The sequence below is a fragment of the Rhea pennata genome, chromosome 5, assembly GCF_028389875.1.
Source record: "Rhea pennata isolate bPtePen1 chromosome 5, bPtePen1.pri, whole genome shotgun sequence".
Classification (NCBI taxonomy): Eukaryota; Metazoa; Chordata; class Aves; order Rheiformes; family Rheidae; genus Rhea; species Rhea pennata.
The window spans coordinates 51,863,028-51,882,582 of NC_084667.1; the positions used below are offsets into that span (position 1 = coordinate 51,863,028).

Here is a 19,555-nt window from a genome sequence, read left to right on the forward strand (position 1 = left end):
ATAACAGAGAAGAAAATATTTAAAGAGTTCACATTAAATAGTCCTTTATACCATATTCCTTATTCTACCATAGGTAAATTAAAAAGAAATTAAAAAATAAATAAATAAAAAGGAGGATCTTCATGCATTTTATTTTTCTAATTCAGATCTGGATTTTTATATCACTTCCAGATCTGAATTTGACTGAAAAAAATCAAAGTTCTTGAAATTTCCTTACAGACCTTATAGTATGTCTGAGACTAACACAAATACAAGCCATCTGTGTTCATTTTGCTTAAACAAAAAAAACCCTACATCCCTACAATTTGCTTTCTCTTTCTTAAATTTTGCTCCCCTATTTGTCTCTATATTGTGAACGATACTGGGCAGAATCCATCCATCCTCAAGATGTCTTGAGAAACTCTTACTAGGTAATTTTTACCTTTATCAAACTCCAGCCACAATAACTTCCATGTATCTATGCTAAAACTATAGTGTCAAGAACTGTCACTCCTAATCCATGTGAATTATATTTTCTCTAATATTCCAAACCATAAGGAGCATTATGACTTGCAAATATATCACCTTCCAAACCATATAGGCACACAGCATTTAGTATTCACTTCACAGAACCATAGAATTGGTAAGGTTGGAAGGGACCTCTGCAGATTATCTAGTCCAACCCTCAAATGAGTGGCCCATACGGAGATCAAACCCACGACCTTGACATTATTAGCATCACACACTTAACCAACTGAGCTAAATTTGTTATACAGTACTGTATTTGTGGTCGTGAGAAAATCCAAATACTATGTGATAAATTGATGCTCTCCTCTTACCAGAAAGTTCAAGTACATTCTCCACAGCAGTGGACAATGGGTACCATTCTCACTCTGAACTGCATGTTCAAATAAAGCTATAATCCGATTTGTTAATCCAGTTTCGGGAATGGTATAATGTACTTCACCAACATCTGCCCTGAAACACAGACAGAGAGAAAACAAAACAAAAACAACAACAACAAAAACTCTTAAACATGAGCTAAAGTACCACATCCAGATGAAAGTGGGTGAAGATTGAGTACAGTCACTATTCACACAGTGCTATGTGCACTCAGCCCCATACTACAAACTCAGAATGTTATAAAATGGATTTGTTGCACCCACAAACTTAGTCAAGTCCTCTAAATAGTAAAAATCAGTTAAAAGAAGACAAATTTGATATTTTTGTGAAAATTACTTTCAGTATGTTGAAAAATCAATGCTGTCCAACTGGAGAAGATTATTTCTCTTTGATTATAATAACCCATTATCATATAATCTGAAAACACTTATCTCGGTCTTCATCCAAGGTGGTGTATCATGAAAAGCTCGGCACAGCCACCCAGACAAAATTCTTGTCTAGTTCAGCAAGCCTCCTTCTGGTGCCCAAGCAAGCCTGTTCAAATTTATCCTTGGCACCTTTGCATGGCAAAGTATTCCACACTATGTAGGTCCTGGATAAAGGCCTAAATTTCAGCTCTAGATCTCAACTGTGATTACAATAGAGAGCCATTTTCTTTTTCATCCAGTAATATAAATCGCACAGGTTCCATGCACAATACAAAAGGAGGATCTTAAGTGCATATTTTTTACCAAAGCATTGCTTTCTGTCTACAACTGAAGCAGACTAGCTTAATTTTGATGCTTGAGTCAGAAGAAACAGCCTGCAGTGCTCATGGCAGTATCACCTCTGTCTGCATGCATTCTCCTAGCCTGACAGCTTGTTCCAATCACACTTGACACTTTGTCCTAACTTGCCTTTTTTTTTTCCCCCCAAGGGCCTTTGAGGTTGTGTTTTCTCTCATCCCAACCTTAGACCATGAGGAAAAATGATGTAATCTAGTCTGCATGAAATCAGGCATTTAAAGCACTGTACCTCACATTGTTTTTTATATACTACTGTTTTACCTTTTATGTTTATGTCTTAAAACTAATTCCATGCACTGAAACAAGTAAAAATAGAAAACAGTAAAAAGTCACACATATTACAGACATTTTCTTAGCTTGTCACATTATAAAACATTATCTTTATGCATGACTGACAAGCAATTTATCTTTCTTTTGCAGCAGTGTAGTTCTCAGCTCTTGCAATATTCGACCCATGCCAGTACAAATATAATCTACAGGAAAAGCTATGCTAGCAGAAGACAACCGGAAAAGAACCAAATGCTGCAGAGAAAATCATCCCATCAGAATTTTACATAAAATTCTAGAAACAATAATGAAAACTTAACACAGTGTCAGTGTATAACTAACAGCAAAACAAACTGCTCCGTGTCAATCCTCCTTAACATTTGGTGGCTGCAGCATTCTTATTACAATCTAGGACCACATTACACTGACAAGTCAGGAATGTCACAATCTATCGTGTTGTGCACGCCTACTGCCAGACTGCGGTAATCGGAGCAGCACACCATCATTTTAAAGTATACACTGATAGTTTCATAAAGTGCTAATATTGTAAGCTTACAGCTAATAAAGCTTCGTAACATTTTTCTAGAAATCTCTGTTGCTATATGCAGACACAAAGAACAAAGCTGCCATGGTTAGGTAGAGATATGTAGGTCATATCAGGAGACAGGTAGCTCCAAGCAATGGCTAGGCAAGAGTTAGAGAGACTACACTTTAAGAATGAACACATACCTTTGCTACTCACATTTCCTACTCACATTTTCCTCCTTGCCCAGGAGCAAAAGATCTGCTGAGCGCAGACTACACTGTGATTTCAGGAAATTTCCAGCCTCTTCTACATAGCAACAACTCCATATAAAGATTAAACTCTCAAGTAATCACTATGGAAACAGATAAATCTGCCACAACTGTATTCTGTGATCCAGGAGTAAAGCAGGGCAGCAAGCTCAGCAAGAAACTGGAATGTAGCTCTATGTTATACTCCTTATTTCTGTGGTACTAAGATTTAGCAATTTCTAAGCTAATAATGTCCACTTTGGTCATCTAAGCAGACTTGTTTTCTAAAAAATTAAAGAAATTATATTTTAGTATCGGTGTCAAATAACCAAATCAACACGCAATCTGAACTAGGAGAAAGGACACGAGACTACAATCTAGATCTTTAATTCCATTCAGGACTCTCCACTGAGTCACTGTCCAGTCTTGAAAAATAATAAAATAAAATAAATTTCCCTAGCTGCAGTTTCATCTGCAGAATGAGAATAATGTTATCATTTCCCTTCCTCTGCTAAGTGATTAGATAGACCAAAAAAACCAAACAAACGAAAACCCCCCAAAGCATAATCTCTAAAAGGAGCTCTAAGGTATTACCTTTGAACATTCTCAATGAGTTTTTTTCTCATCTGCTCTGCTTGGATTGCAAACAGCCATGGCTCTAAAGAGTCAGTAGACCTTGTGACACCATCAAAAAATCTTCGTGCTTTGCTAGCATTGTGAGACTTCCTTTGGATCTGGATATATGACCTCCAAAGAGACTGGTTGCTAGGATACCGTTTCAGAGCCTCTGTTAGTGCCTCTCGCAGAGGATTCAAAGGATAAACACTAATTTTCATGTGGAACCTGAGCAAGTTTGTATGCAGCAGTGTGATAGCTTCAAGAGCTGTAGGGAAATTTTGAATGCCAAGATTCTCTCCAGTATTTTCACATTTCTTTGAGTCAGGAACTTCAAGCTTTTCCAAAGCTTCTGTATATATTAATACTGCAGCATCAATCCCAACAGTTAAATACTGGAAAATTGCATAACAACCAACCAAGTTAACCAGCTGATTAGAGTCACTGACCTGATCCTGATTAGAAACTGGGGTTTTACTTAAATAATCTTGCAATATGTGGTCATATGTCTTCCTAGCTTTCAAGATATTAACAGACAGTATTTGTCCACTGTAAGGCACGTATGGTCCACTTTCAGCCAGTTTGGTCAATATATGAACAGCACGTGACATGACAGCTCCTTCTAGACTTTCCAGCAGTTCCACTTCCAGCTGAGCATAGAGCAGACCCAAACTGCAGAGCTGGGGATTCTTCATTCCTCCTGTCGCTGCCGTGCTAAGAGCTGTATCAAATACTTTTCTAGCATCGTCAATGTTACCAAGAAGCCATTCTAGGTAGGCATACAGTTTCCAGAGGGAAAGGTGATTTCTGTTGTCAGGTGCTTTAAGGAGATTCTTGGCCAATTTTTTACTTTTCTTCCCTTGTACTTTCAACTTCTTCTTGTTTTTTGTTTGGAGACATTGAACTACCTGAAGAGGCGAATAAATGGAACAAATTTTGAGAAGTGTAAGAGGAAAGAGAGAGAGACAGAGAGGGTCCTACAAGGCTTAACTTTCTCAGTATCTATTTTAGTTAAATAAAAACATAAATACATAAGAAAGCCACATATCACAAAAAGGATTAAATACAGATTCTTCATTACCTTAGATATTTCATACTGTAACCAACAAATGGACAAACTGGATTGTTCCTTTCCAGAAAACAGTGGGAATAGAACATGAAAAACATTCTGTATGAACTCCTCTCCTTCCTTATAGTGGCCTACATGATGTCTCCCTCCCAGCATTGTATCCATATGACCAATGCTGTTGAATCCAGAGAGTTGCAAATCAATAGAAGTCAATGGCTTTTCATCAGAAAGCACACTGTCAAAAATATTGTCTTTATCCATGGCAATATAGAGGCTTGAAGGAAAGAGTCTACTTGTACATGGTACTCCCAGGAATTGCAAAAACGAGTATAGTAGTTGACGCTGAAGATCTGGATTAGAAAGCTGGATTAAAGATGGTCCAAGATCATCAAATAATACCTAAACCCAAAATAAACTCCATTAATTTATGCAATTGGATAAAAATCAAGGCTTTAATTTATGTAATCAACTGAAGAAGTTTCAAGTCAATAAAAATTTACAGTTACTATTAAATGGTAAGGGAATTTCATTCAAATTAACAACAGGCAATTTGAACAATCAATGCATTCTTCCAGTCAGATTCTAAGTTTGCTAACAAGATTATTTCTTTCTTCTGGATTATCGAGGACCTCCAAAGGAAACTTACACAATAAGGTCTAAAAATATACCATTGTTTATGCTATTTAACTCATTTTTATTTGAAAATCAATGTCTGATTTGACCTATTTCCCAAGAAGAAAAAAATGGCAACAAAACCTGTGCTTATTTAAAGCAGGTATCATTTTAAACACAGATTTCTACATTTCCACATACAGATGAGGGGAAAATCACATAACAGCAAGGACAGACTATTTGCTACAGCCCTTTCCAAAGTTCATCATGAGCTTCCCATGGATTTCAGCAGTCTCAGCATTTCACAAGTGAAACGGGAATTCCAAACAGAAGAAAAGATTAATTCTTCTAAAACATCCACTGTTGATGAAGTCATACATAAGGATAATTTTTCTTACTGTCTCCCACTCTTTTGTTATATAACAATGACCTGTCTTTCTGGATCTTCACAGTCTTCTTCAGTCTGCTTTTTGGTTTTGTCTGGCCTCCAAGGTAACCACTGTCTTGCTTCACGAGAATATTCAATATCCAGCCAAATTTGCCATTTTGGTAGAGTTTTATTCTTTATTTCTTGATCCTCATCTAGATCTTCATCATCATCATCTGTAAACAAATTAAGAGCCCCTACCACAATTATTAAAGAAAAACTAATCCATCAAATCCAAAGACCAGACTTTGGTCTAAGTAACATTTATACAATGTCATTGTAATAGACATGAGACAGAGCTAAAAATTTTCATATTAGAGTTTTGGGTTTTGACATCAACTCTGTAAGAGCAGGAGGTTTCCAAGCTTTTTGAACCACTGGATCAGTGTCAGCACTCAAACCTCCTCACAAACTAGAAAATAAGGCACTGACCAGCTGCAGGCCACTTTATCAACTGCAGTTTGCAAGCAACAGCCAAGAGTTTGTCATCTTTTCGTGCAACTTAGCTTGCTCAGGCATTAAATAAAGAACCTATCTTATATGTGCTTCATGAATAGTAACATGCATAAAGCATTTTGGAGAAAAGTATTGTAAGTAAAAAGTTATACTATGATATTAAATATCACAAACTAAGATTGATAATGTTGCTTTACACTACCTAATATTTTCAGCAACATTTTAATTAATGTGCAATAGAACCAACCAATGTAGTTAAACACACACAAACAAAAGTGTTAACTACATTCCACTTTTATGATAATCATTTTAAACTGTTAGATGCAATTAGCGTATTTTTCCCGAGACAGTAATGTATTAATTCTGTGCTGAAACATGAGGAGCACTTACTGAAAAAATGTGTATGCTAATGGATGGCTGGTAGAGATTTTTCACATTCTTTTTTCTTGCTATTCAGAAAAAGTCCTCAAGATCTATGGTTACCTACACTATTTTTTGAAAAAAAAAATTATTCTTCTAACTAAGCCATTTCTGCACCACTTCCAAATTCTTTTTCTTCACACTTGCAATAAACAGAGATGAAACACTCACGCTCCCCAAATTTCACATAAAACAAACAGATGGTGGCAACATTTTTTATTTCTGTATGTCTTCTGTGATCTATACCCTCTCCTTCAGCCGGCTCCGCTAAGAAAAATAGGAACATTTCTACAATTTCTAACTAATAATCAGCTGTAATCTCTAATCAGATCTCTAAGACTGTCAAATCTTTCAAACTTTCAGGAACCATACCACTGCATACCAATGGGAAAAGTATTGATATCATATATGCTGGATCTGCCCAAGAGTCCATACCCATCAACACTGGAACTGCTGTTCAGCTCCAGTTTAGGGGCAAGAAAATTCCATCTTGGCCCAGGGAAAGGGAAGCAGAGAAGCATTTCTCATTTCCTTGCTTTACTAGAAGCAGAGCAGAACTTAACTCCTTTGGAGTTGCTACTGCAGCAGGAGCAGCAAAAGCAACACTGGCTTATCTTTGGTCAGATGTGTTCCAGCCCCTTGCACCCCTTCAAGACATATCTGTTTGAGGAATAGTCTTTGAGGTCAAGGGAAGGTCAGACACCTGCAGACCATACGGCAGGGTGGGACTAAGCAGCCAGGAGGCATTTTCCATTTTCCTTGCTGAGGCAAGAGCCTTCATTTCTGCACATTCCCCTATGCCAGCAGCAGTCCAGCCAGGTGGAGAAGCAACTACTTTGTTCTCTGTGTCACACAGAGAAAGGAAAGCTTTTCTTCCTATTTCTACTGTGCTGTTTGCTGTAAGAAACTGAACTCTTTAGATATTTATTCTTAGAAACAGAGACAAACCACATCCAGTTCTGGGCTCCCCAGTACAAGAGAGACACGGACCTATTGGAGAGAGTCCAGCATAGGCCTACAAAGATGATCAGAGGGCTGGAGCATCTGCCCTATGAGAAAAGGCTGTGAGAGCTGGGCCTCTTTAGCATTGGAGAAGAGAAGACTGAAGGGGGGATCTTATCCATGTCTGTAAGTATTTAAAAGGAGGGTGTCAAGGAGATGAGGATAAACTCTTTTCAGTATTCCCGTGCGGAAGAACTAGAGGCAACGGGCACAAACTAAACCACAGAAAGTTCTGCCTGAATATGAAGAGGAATTTGTTCACTGTGAGAGTGACAGAGCACTGGAACAGGCTGCCCAAAGAGGTTGTGGAGTCTCCTTCTCTGGAGATATTCAAAGCCCACCTAGATGCAACCCTAACGTGCTCTAGGTGACCCTGCTTGAGCAGGGGGATTGGAATAGATGATCTCCAGAGGCCCCTTCCAACCTTACTGATTCTGTGAAACTATGAAACTAAGACTGTAATCCCAACTGTTCCATCAATATGATAAAAAGGATCTAAGGTTGTGGAGTCTCCTTCTCTGGAGATATTCAAAGCCCACCTAGATGCAACCCTAACGTGCTCTAGGTGACCCTGCTTGAGCAGGGGGATTGGAATAGATGATCTCCAGAGGCCCCTTCCAACCTTACTGATTCTGTGAAACTATGAAACTAAGACTGTAATCCCAACTGTTCCATCAATATGATAAAAAGGATCTAAGGGATAGTAGCTTTCTTTCGCCACAGACAGGCACAGGTCTCAATGCAGTGCTCGTATCTCTAGTCTTTCCAGAACAAAGTGGGGATTACGCCATCCCTTCTCTCAAATTTAATCACTGGAAAGGACAACAATATTCCATGAACAATATGGCACACGGAATACAGAAAACAGATGCTTTTCCTCCCAATTATGATATAATTTATCTTAATCTTTGTAAATATTTTTGAAAACTTGTAATGCAAAAGCATGAGAGAAAACAGCTTCTATCGTTGTAAATAAACTGTTTAGAAGGACACATGAAAAATAATTATACATATTGATATGGACATACCAGGTTTGGTTACAGCTATCCAGCCACCCTTTTCTTGTTGATGAATCCATGCGCTCCAGCCTCTTGCTCCTTTCTCTCCAATTCGAGGTTCTCCACTATCCCAAAATGGTTCAAAGAATTCCACCTATTGTTTGGGGGGGGGGGGGAAATAAACAAATAAACAAAACTGCCACATACAGAGAGGAATCATTTTGTACAAACACTAACTGTGCTTCATTTTTCCCGTACATTGGGTAAGGGACCCTATGGCCATTTAACAAATTTCAAACAATTCTGGGTCACGTATTTCAGTCCCGTATCAGGTTATATCAAAGAGTGTAAGTAGTTATGGGCATTAGAACCCAAAGCAGGTGCACATGAGAACACCTACTCAAGATGAAGAGTTTGAATGTACTGTGCAAATTTTGAGGTAAAGAAAAGCGAATTGAAGCACTGTAATGGACTTTTAAAACACACAGAAGAAATACTTAATGAAAACACCCATTAGGTTTATGCTGCTATGTAAGCAGTTTAACATGTCAGTGTTGAGCTAAAAAAAGAAAAAAAGAAAAAAAACTCAAAATGACACAAAGTCCCTCTCTTCTCAAGCTTTGTCTGAGGAAAAGACATGTTTGTCACTTAGGGATTTTCCTGTTCCATTAAGTGCATTGTAATCTGCAACTGCGTGCAGCTTCTGCATCTAAAGACCTTGTCAGATGCTGCTTAAGAATCTGCAACAACAACAACTGTGGCTGTGGCACAACAGAATCATCACCAGCTCTTCTTACGAAAATAAAGATTATTTTTAAAAGGTATGATGCTTTAAAGAAAGCAAAAGACTTTTGTGCCAAATGCCATGGCAGATCTTTCAAAGATAAGCATCCAAAGCCCCCACGATGTAGCTTTCAGAACTCAGATCTCCCCTCTTCCCAATCTTTCCTTTGCTTCATCCCCGATCTCCATGGAACTATGAAGAATTTGGCTAATGGAATGATGATTTAGATGATCATACACCTAAAGTCAATCAAGATGCTACAGCTGGGCATAACTTTTGAGTGGACTGAGAAGTGGAACAGATCAGTAAGGGATTTCATCAATAGCTTGACAGCCCTTTCCAGAGACTCAGAAGTTCAGGGTTCTAGTCCTGACTATGTCACTAGCTGTATGCAAACTGTCATCCTTGGATTAATCAATTCCTCCCCCACTTTGTGTATACTTATATCTAATGACAACCTCTCTCTCCTGCTGGCTCACAGACCTTGGCTTTAGCATTGAGATATGACTGAGACGTAAATATTAACAACAAAATTTACATTAAGAAAAATCAAGCATCAAGGCATCAGAAAATGCGAAGTTTACAGCAACTAGAAAACCTATATCTGCTCATTATGGATTTATTCTTTACACCATGTGTAAAGGTGAACTGTGAAAACAGTAAGGAATCAGGTAATTCAAGACTGAGTCATAAAGTCTCTGTAAAAGGGCAGAATTAAGCTGTACAATCAACTGTAAAATTGGCAATTTCCTATTTTCAAGAACTGGACCTTCCTATCTAAACAATACCCTTTTAATCAAAGTTCTTTGCCATCCTGCCTTATTAAGAGTTTTTAAACATACAGATGTTACACTCTTTCAAATAATTGCATGCCATAACTCAAGGTGCATTTATGTAATTACCAAAACTACCATCCTGTATCATAATTATGATTGAACTCTGAATCTTTGGCTCTTTAAAAAGACATACTACTATTCAAACTATAGGACTACTCAACTGGTGAGCAGCAGCATTAATCTAAAGAGCAAGGAATTGCTGAGTCTCAGAAGTGGCTACTTGTAAAGAAGGTGAGAGAATGAAAGGAAATTCGGCCCAGTTTCTGTATTATATAGTAATTCAAGTGCCTAACCGATTCCCCTCCCTACCTCTCATCAAGAAACAGCATCCAAGAATTCAGTGGGTTATGGATGATGCTACACTGGCAACTGTCTGCTTTCTGAATGCTAAATGACTATTATTGGGGTGCATCTCCAACTTCTGAGCAAATCAAGAAAAAAGTCATTAAATACTTCAACAGAATAAGCTGAATGAAATTTCACGGGACAAATAAAAGACATTTTTAAAGGGTGATGGTGTTCCTAATGTAGCTATCAAAGAATTATTGAAAACAGACAATGGAGAACCTAAAAACTGGTTGCAACTACTGTCTGAAGCAGAAATTGATTACAGTTCTCTATCAACAGCAGTAACAAAACAAAATCAGCAATTTTATGGAAAAAAATGCAGGGAAAGTGCTAACTATATAGATAATACTAGTATACCACAGTAGACAGTAGTTCAAACTATACTGTAGGAGACAGACTTTAATCAGCCAGTAGAATTTTTTCCATCTTTAATTAGTAAGAAACAAGACATGAGATGACTGGTTATTATTCCATTACATAGAGTAGAAATAGCCTTTTGGCACTACAGAAGCATTTCTCTGCAATGGAAAAATGCTGGGACTACCTCAAAGAACCACAAATTAAGTTACAACTCAAAAATCTTATCTCTTGTCCTTAAAAGTTCATCAACAGGTTTTTTTTTTTTTTTTTTTTTTTTTTTTTTTTAAAATAACACTCTTTGTAATGCACAAGGACATAAACCCATTTAAATGGAAATTGCTACCTGTCCCCTTGTTGACAGATCTTTTACACTGTCAGGTTTAAAGAAGGTGAAGTCAATCAGAGCCTGAAACAAAGACACTGCTTTCTCAGAATGGCCAGCCTGTCTCAGAAAATGGCACTGCTGAAGAAATATCGCTGTAAAATAAAGGAGATATTAAAATTTCAATATTTCACCAGAAATTTTGTTGCAAAGTGTTTTGTTACAGTTCATAAATATACAAACAACATACATGCTCTGGCAAGAACTGCTGCGGAGCTTAGCCATTCTGGAACGTTACCAAAACCCAGGACTAAACATGGAGTAATTGTCACAAATGCATGTCAGAATTGTTGCAGTTTAATCAACTTTCAGATCTTCCACTTTTTATATATGTGCCCAATTCATGGCACACATGTATTGCACTTGTTGATGAATACAAGTTATATGTAGGACTCTCAACTTCATTATATCCAGCCTCTGTCATAGGGAGTCACAGCATCTTTGGAGATGCTGGGCCTTATTACAATTCAAACAGTAAGTCAGTACAACAAATACTTTTTGCTTTACTTTTGCATGAGATGGTTATATTGGCAATATATTTGGTAATAAAGCATTCTCCTTCCAATTGTCATTCCCTTTTCCTTTATGCAAAACTTCAGTTAAGAGAAGTCTGCTCTTTTGGCCAAAGTATTAACGTTTGAGAGTAGAGGAGAGCCCTATCCCTGTTCTTCAACAAAGTACTTCTGTAATCACTGCTATATCCCTACTATACACTTAGTCACAAGGCCCAATTTACAAAGAGAAACACAGCCTCAGTTTATTTGTTTATATATTCATATGTAAATTCATATATTTCCAATTTCATTTCAAACAAAAAAGGTGCAGAAATAAAAATACTATAAGAACCTCTATTAGGCAGTTGAAGAAAACTTCAGAGATATTCCATCACTTCAAATTACATTCAAGTCTTAACGAAAAAATTATTTGTTTTAGAAGCAAAGTACTTTAAATCATAACTGATTTGTAAAAACAATTTCTTTAAAGTTAAGATAAAAATAATTCATTTAATTTTAATAGTTTTGAAAATATTTATTTGGAAGCTATTGTTTCTTTACAAAATGCTTTGTGTTTTGAGGCTTTTTTTGCCAACCAGGAAAATTTAAGTGCATAGGTACACACATGTAACAACATACGTAAGTTAGCATCAACTGATTGTGACAGTCATTTTATTGTTTATACAGCAAATGGCAAATCTTCTACTCCTTTTACTCTGTACGCAGATTTAGGTCAGAAGTATAAGCATAACAGTTTGAATTCAACTGGAACATATGAACTAGGCATTTTGCTAGCATTTCCTGCAAGCGAACTGTTTTTCCTCTGATTACCAAGAATCAGGGAGATTTTCAAAGATATTTAAATAACAAAAAGTAGACATAAGTGTTAACAGAATCTTGCAAAGTGTTTTAACTAGTTTAGACACCTTCCCCACCAATTTCAGTATCTACTTGCCATTGAAAATTTTGTCCTCTCCTAGTTTCTTACCTTCCAATAGATAATGTTAATTAGTGTGAATGAATAATATCCTCTCAGTACTTGCTCCCAAACTGAAATTAAAAATAATTGAAGCAACTGATCTTCTGCATGATAGAACTGAACGCAGCTACATTTGAAGAAATGTAAAGAACAGCATTTAATTGATGGCAGAAGCTGAAAACAGCATGAATGCATTGTTCATTCAGTCCACAATGCTGTGACACTTCTACAGCTGAACTGACCTAACAGATAAGGATTTTTATCCCCAAGCAGTAGCTCTAATTTGAAAAGTACAATGCTTTTCCATAGAAAAATAATCATTCTCAAATTTTGCTATTTACTTTACAATAACAGAATCTAGTAAATTCAAATATTAAAATTTATATCTCAAAAATTATGAAATAAAAACCGATCTAGACTTTTTAAACAATTTTTACTTGCTTTCTCAAATTTCATGTTTTTAAAACCATCCATAAGTTTCCAAGTATATAATAGTGTATCAAACACTAGATGGCATAGTCCACCACTACTTAAAATTGGCTCTTACACTTTGTTAAAGATTGAAGATACAAGCCTACCATGCATTTACAATACTATTCCTTTCATAATTTGTGAAACACATCATATATTTGAGTGGAAAATTTGGTAATTTTCCTAATCAGTAAAAGGACACGATCAGTTCAAATTTAGCCCAAGAATTATAGATAGTTGAGGTATTAAAAAAAAAATAAGAGACCAACAGAAGTTTCCCCATTCCTACTATTTGAATTCTAAACAAAAAAATACAAAAATGTGTGTAAATAAATCATTGTAGTGTTAACATACAACAAGAAAGTAAGAGTGAACAGAAACAAAAGTACATGCACATTTCAACCTATACACTGTTAAGAAACAAAACAAGTTTTCTGAAAACTCTATCAAATATGGATCCTACAGAAAATCAGTATTTAAGCAAGCCAACTATGTTCTGTGAAGAGAAAAACAAACGCACGCGAATATCCCTCTTGTCTGAGAAATAAAGGCTCAATAATACATTTGTCTTGAGAAACGTTCACTGTGGTTGGTGTAGGGAGTGACTTAAGTGTCAGAAATCAGAGAAGGTAGAATTAATTAGAGGCAGTCCAATCTCTACCTGCAAGCACAAGATTTTTCCTTTATAGCACGTTTTTCAGCATTTGATCCAAGATGAATCGAATGAACACCGTAAGAGATCTGACTTGAAATTAACTGGTAACCCAGCAACTCAGTCTTTAAGTCCAGACTGGATATTGCATAATAGATATTATAGCTCAAACTGCACAGCACATATGAAGAAAGGTGAACTATACCCATACTCCAAAAAAATCCATACTCATGGTGACACCAATGTTTTCCCCCTTAGTGTTTTTATAGATTAATAATCACAATGATCCTTTGAGGTAGATAACCTATTCTACTTCAGTTCATTTAACTTAAGTTGTTTGGCTTCAAATCAATCTAAAACTTGTACCAGAACTGAGCACGAACCGATTTCTTCCCTGGATGCAGTCCAGCATCCTAACCATCTGACTTATTTTCCTTCCAGGGATAATTATATAATAAAATATAAATTGTAAATACATGTATGCAATAAATACAAAAAGAGATCATCACACAGTACTACAGTTTACAACTCTGAATCTACTGACAGAGATTTTCAAGGAAATTTCACATCAGACTTTCCATTACCCTTCTCTTTTCCAGATTAAGTATTAAACTTCTGAACAAGAGATAATTGTTTCTTTCACAAGCCAATCATTATTTTTAATAATTTTTCAAAGATAAAAGCACCTCTCCCTGGTGTTGGCTACAATTCTCTAGCCTTGACATTTGTACTGTAAATGGTGCAGCACCACATTAGACTTTACCAAATGTTATATCACAAACTCTCCTGGGGAAGGAAAGCCTCTGCTATATCCATATTTGGTTGGAATAATTGCTTTAACTCTCAGCTAAATAATCAGGATGCCAAACATCTTGAGAATAAAAATCTCACATAATACAGAGGAAAATCTTTTCTTATAGAGAAGGCAGTCAACTCCTATGAAGAGCTTTTTGATCCTAACATGAAATAAATAAAAAGAATCTTACCTAACATAGCTTCTTCTGTGCCAGGCAGCAGTGGATGTGATACCATACTACCATCACGTACAGCTGCCAATGTAGTCAAACATTTTCCATAGAGACTATTGATTTTTGAAACAGAAAAGGTACTGAACTGACTTTGACAGAACAGGAGATACTTCTTCCACAGGTCTGGATTATTGGGATGTAAGAAAATTAGCTTCTGCCATTCTTTGATCAAAGCTGGTGGTTCCCAGAACTCGGTGCAAAGCTTCAGCCTGGCGAGTTTCAGATCAACATTACTTGGATTGCTTTCAATAGCCCTCTCTAAAATAGCTAGTTTCTTTTCCAAGATTAACTTCAGTGATTTTCTTCTTACTTCCTGTTCTCCCTTACTCACATAAGGGCTAGGTCCTCTCATTAATTCATCCTTAAAATAAAACAAAAATTATGACAGCATTAGGAAGAATCATTAGTAGGATCACTAGAAGAACGTTGTTACTTGTGAAAATGAATCAACAGCTCATTCTTTATCCATAAAGATACATAGTTCTAAACAAAGGAAAGTACAATAGAATGTTCTTGTATTTATTACATCATGAGTAACCAGGTCTATCAGAAACATACCTGAAAGGAAACAAACTCCATCCAAGCATGAATATCTCTTGGGTTTTCTCTGACCTTCTTGTTATGCTCTTCCACTTTTGACATTAGAATGGAGTTAGTATTTAGCCCAGGCTCTTGGAACACCTGCTCCTTCACAGGCTCAAGGTCTGTACCCTTGCACCCTTTTCCTTGCAGCCACATTGTAGTAGAGGGATCATAAACCCCAAGAGGATTTACTTCTGTTGTGTCAGGAGGATCGTCAGTTTCTATTTGGGAAACTGGTATATAGGCAGCGGGGTCAGATGGAGAACAGGAATTGTAAACAGGAATCCCATCTGTGTTCAGCATCTTCACATTGTTCTTTGTAAAATAGCGCTCAGGTTGCCTCTGTGATCGCTTCTTTTCTGACGCAGAACTGGTCCAAGTTATACACTGTTTCTTCACATCTATGCCAAGACAGGACTCTCCTTTCCTTTTATATCTTATATGGAAAAATACAGTTAAATCTTTTAAAATACACCTTAGAAAAGATACCTTCTTTTCAAAAGAAAGATTGAATGGAGTATTTAAATTCAAATTGACCCGCATAATGTACACGTAGAGCTTCAGAATGTAAGAACAACGTCTTATCTTAAGGCATGCACCAATTATTTATTATTTTTTTTAAGTATCATCAGAATTTTTAGTATCATAGTATGTTTCCTCTGACTTAAACAATATGTTAGCATAGGAAAAATATTTTTTTCTTCCTATAATTTTAAGCCATTCTTGTCATTTAGATAAACTTGGAGAAAGCACAATAGACATAATATCATTTAGGGCTTCTATTTAGATTAATTAGCTTAAATTGATTGATCAGACACCAGTAGTTCAGTCCTGTAATACATTTTTATGTAAGCTTCTATCTATCTTATATGCCAATAAGGGGGGGAGAAAGGGGAACTGAGAGGAAGACAAAGAGAGAGAGTTCAGAATAAGAGCGAAGAGAAAGTCCACAGTAATCCTAAGGACTGACAAATGAAAATATCACCAAAAATGTAATTTCAGTGACCGAAACAGAGATGTGCATTCTAAAGTAACACTTTCTATCTCAAACAATAGGTGAATCTGAAGGTGGCACGAAATTGGAATGAACTGTAACCAGGCTATTTCACTGCAAAGGTATATACACTACCAAAGTAAGCCCCATAAATATCCCCTCCTCAAGTAATTACATTTTAAACATAAACAAAACATTTTTTCCTTAAGAATATCAAGAAAAAGGTGGGCACAAATAATACATAAGCCAACTGCACGTTCCCTTAGATGGGCTTCTCTGTTACTGCATGGATATGTGCTCTGAAGAATAATAATACTGTATCCCACCAAGGATGTTAAATACGTAATTTCATCTATTATCAATTGAAATAGAGCAACTTATGCAAGAAATATACTTTTTGAGTAAACACTTCGAGTGATCTAACACCAAATCATTTGCTAAAAAAGTATTTGCACCTTCACGCAAGGATCTTTAACCGCGTAAGTTATTAAATCTCACAAATACAGTGTGAAACTTTTATCTTCATTTTCCCTTTTAGACACAAATAGCTCAATAAAGAGATCAGAAAGTGTAGTTGCCCAGATATTAGCTAGAACAGAATCTGGGATTTCTGACCTCAAATCCATGCTTTCTGATCTGTCCCATACTGCCATCTCCAAATGGCAGTTCTGTAAGTTCACACACCCATAGGCTACTACATAGAAAATACTTCTAGAAAAATGAAGGTGATGCACTTTATTATTTCATGGGATCTTTTGACTTTCAAAGTATTTCCATCTAATATAAAGTTACATTCTGACCTAAGCTACTCAGATATTTGTTATTGTCGCTCTTATTCTCTCATCTTCAACACAAAAATCTGAATTTTAAACTTTTCACAATCAGACTGAAGTTAATGAATCTTGAGATAGCTTGAGTCCAAGTACAAACCAACATATTATACCTTGCTATGTCCCCTCGATACAGAGATTTGTAGGCCCAGTTTGCAGGATCTGATTTCTTGTCTATTCTGAACGTTTCTGCTGTGAAAGCCTGGATATCATCAAGCCAAATAAAGCGATTGCTAGTAAGATTTGATGTTTTATCATCTAGACTGAAGAAAAGGAGAAATATTTTGTAAATATTTCAGCATTTACAAAACCAGAAAGTATTGCATTTCTGTAGTTCATAGTAATTTACTCAAAGTCATTGTACATGAACTATTTTTGCAAAGTTATTCGCTTGTTGACAAACTGGAAATACACTAAAGAGACTATTTGCATTTCCACGACTTCCAAGATTATTAAGGCAATAACCAGGTTTAACCAATTAATTGGTTGGTAAACTATAATCTAAAATGGTAAGCCTAATCTTTTTATCAAATGCACAGGTACGAAGTAGAAAGTGGTTATAGATTATAGTTAAAGAAATTATTTAAGCAGAATTTGCCATCTGCCTAAGAACTATAGGATACTTTGAACTCCTCATCTGAATTCATGTTCCAAATACGCAGTCGAGTTTTATAGTTTTGAGAAGCTTTCTAAAATTTCACATGACATACTGCACTTACAGAGATTTGTGGCTCAGGTTCCAAAGAGTACTACAGCTTCCCTGTTCCACAAGGAAACAATGTTATCAGCCCTGGGCATAAATACCTTCCTGTGAGCCTGTAGTCTCAACTCCTTGTGAATCTACCTTGGGAAAAGCACAAAACCAGGGTGAAGTCCAGGCCAGCCTGAAGTACTCCCAGCTGTAACAACAACTTCTCAGTGCCACTAAATTCTCACTCCTTCCCCAGGAGCAGCAGCAGTGCTGCGAATCACAGCCAAAGCTGCTGATACTAAACAAATATCAAGAACTAGGGAACCAGAGAAAGGCAAAACGGCTGCTCAAATACGCAAACATGATGAAAAACAGGGAAAGGTGACCTATACGGAAAGTGGATGAGAATTTCCATGAATCTGCATCTAGACTGGGACACTTTGAATGAGATGATCAAAATTCAAGAGAAGGAAAAAAAAATGCAGAGCTACATATGGGAAATTGGAACACTCAGTGCATTCATACAACCTCTTTTTTTGCTCAAAGGCCTCACTGGTCACTAGAAATATATTTCCTTATTCCATATAAAAATGACATCTCCACTAGTTATATATCTTAGAGTTCCTGGAATTAACAAAGTAAATCAAATAAAACAATTTCAGACACTCAAATAGCCATTTACATGTCACATGAATACAACATACGAAGCACACAGCATATATCAAAAAAATGGCTAAAGGTTGGATGTAATAGAAAATAATGTTAAATTAATATAACTTTGCCTTAATAGGGAAGAAAAAGGAAACTAACTGTGAAGAGGAAGTTGTTATTTATTACAAGGCAAATATAATTGCCTTTTAAGTCTTTCATATTAATGAAGAACAATATTAAATACAATCCCTCTCCAAACTCTTTCAGCTAATCAAAGGCCCATGAAAGGAAACCAGAAGCTTACAAAATACTCAAAACAAGACTCTATAGGTCTTTAAAAAATGTTTCATTATTGCCATTCCCTGTTTTGTCCTGAAGAACAATACTTCACCGCATATTTTAGTCATAATTTTTCAGAAATGACTGAACAAGTGTTTCTAGTTTCAGTTTTATTGCTTTGAACACAGCTTTACTACACAAAGCTTAGAAAAAATTAATGCACTAAGTTGAAGAGACCGATAGAAGAACACACTGAATTTACATCTGGCACTATACTAATAAGTACATACTTTACTGCTGCTTCTTTTTCACGATTTCTGCCACGTCCTGTGACTTTGTCCTTGATGCACTTAGAGTCAAGGTCTGATTCACTGCTACTGGAATCCCCTCTGGTTTTCCTTTTTGTTTTCCTATGTTGATGATGCTTTTTCTTTTTCTTTTTTCTTCTCTTACTTGTCTTGTTTAGAGTCTCATCTGTATCACTTTCCCCTGACAGATCTGATCTTGAAGTATTCCTGCTTGGAAAAAAAAAGAAATCCTTAAATACTTAAGTAGTAAAACTATTAAAAAAAAACACCTTAAGAAAGCTTGCAGTCATTTTACCCTTTACCTTGATTCCCCCTATATTTTTGGAGAGTTAACAGTAACACATACTACGCATGGGATATAAAACTGCATTAAATGAAAATCATCTTTATTTTTTCAGATTCTGGAATTATTGACTACCAGTACTAAAAAGTTCTAACTGTTGAAGACATTTTGATGTGTGAACTGCATAAATATCCAGCTGTTATTGTCACCAAATTAGAGGACAACTTGATTTTCAACCTGAGCTGGTAGGAGTTCCTAACAACTTTGCTAAGCCAAGTCTGGCCAAGTTAGAAAGA

General features: G+C 36.3%; 1 protein-coding gene across 5 annotated transcripts in view; it reads right to left on the reverse strand.

Annotated features, from left to right (window-relative positions):
- NRDE2 (NRDE-2, necessary for RNA interference, domain containing) overlaps window positions 1–19,555 on the reverse strand; it is a 31,634-nt gene that overhangs the window by 3,288 nt on the left and 8,791 nt on the right. The window contains exons 3-13 of one of the 5 annotated variants that reach the window (XR_009958593.1): window positions 18,959–19,186; window positions 17,161–17,310; window positions 15,200–15,659; window positions 14,600–15,002; window positions 10,979–11,112; window positions 8,338–8,461; window positions 5,435–5,607; window positions 4,405–4,791; window positions 3,303–4,231; window positions 2,677–2,992; window positions 901–957 (exon numbers count right to left, since the gene is read on the reverse strand). Coding sequence is in view for 3 of the 5 variants with exons in the window: in XM_062577470.1 (XP_062433454.1) it covers window positions 819–957; window positions 3,303–4,231; window positions 4,405–4,791; window positions 5,435–5,607; window positions 8,338–8,461; window positions 10,979–11,112; window positions 14,600–15,002; window positions 15,200–15,659; window positions 17,161–17,310; window positions 18,959–19,186 (3,127 nt within the window). In the remaining 2 variants the exon portion in view is untranslated. The other 4 variants (XR_009958594.1, XM_062577471.1, XM_062577470.1 and 1 more) reach the window with 4 other exon arrangements.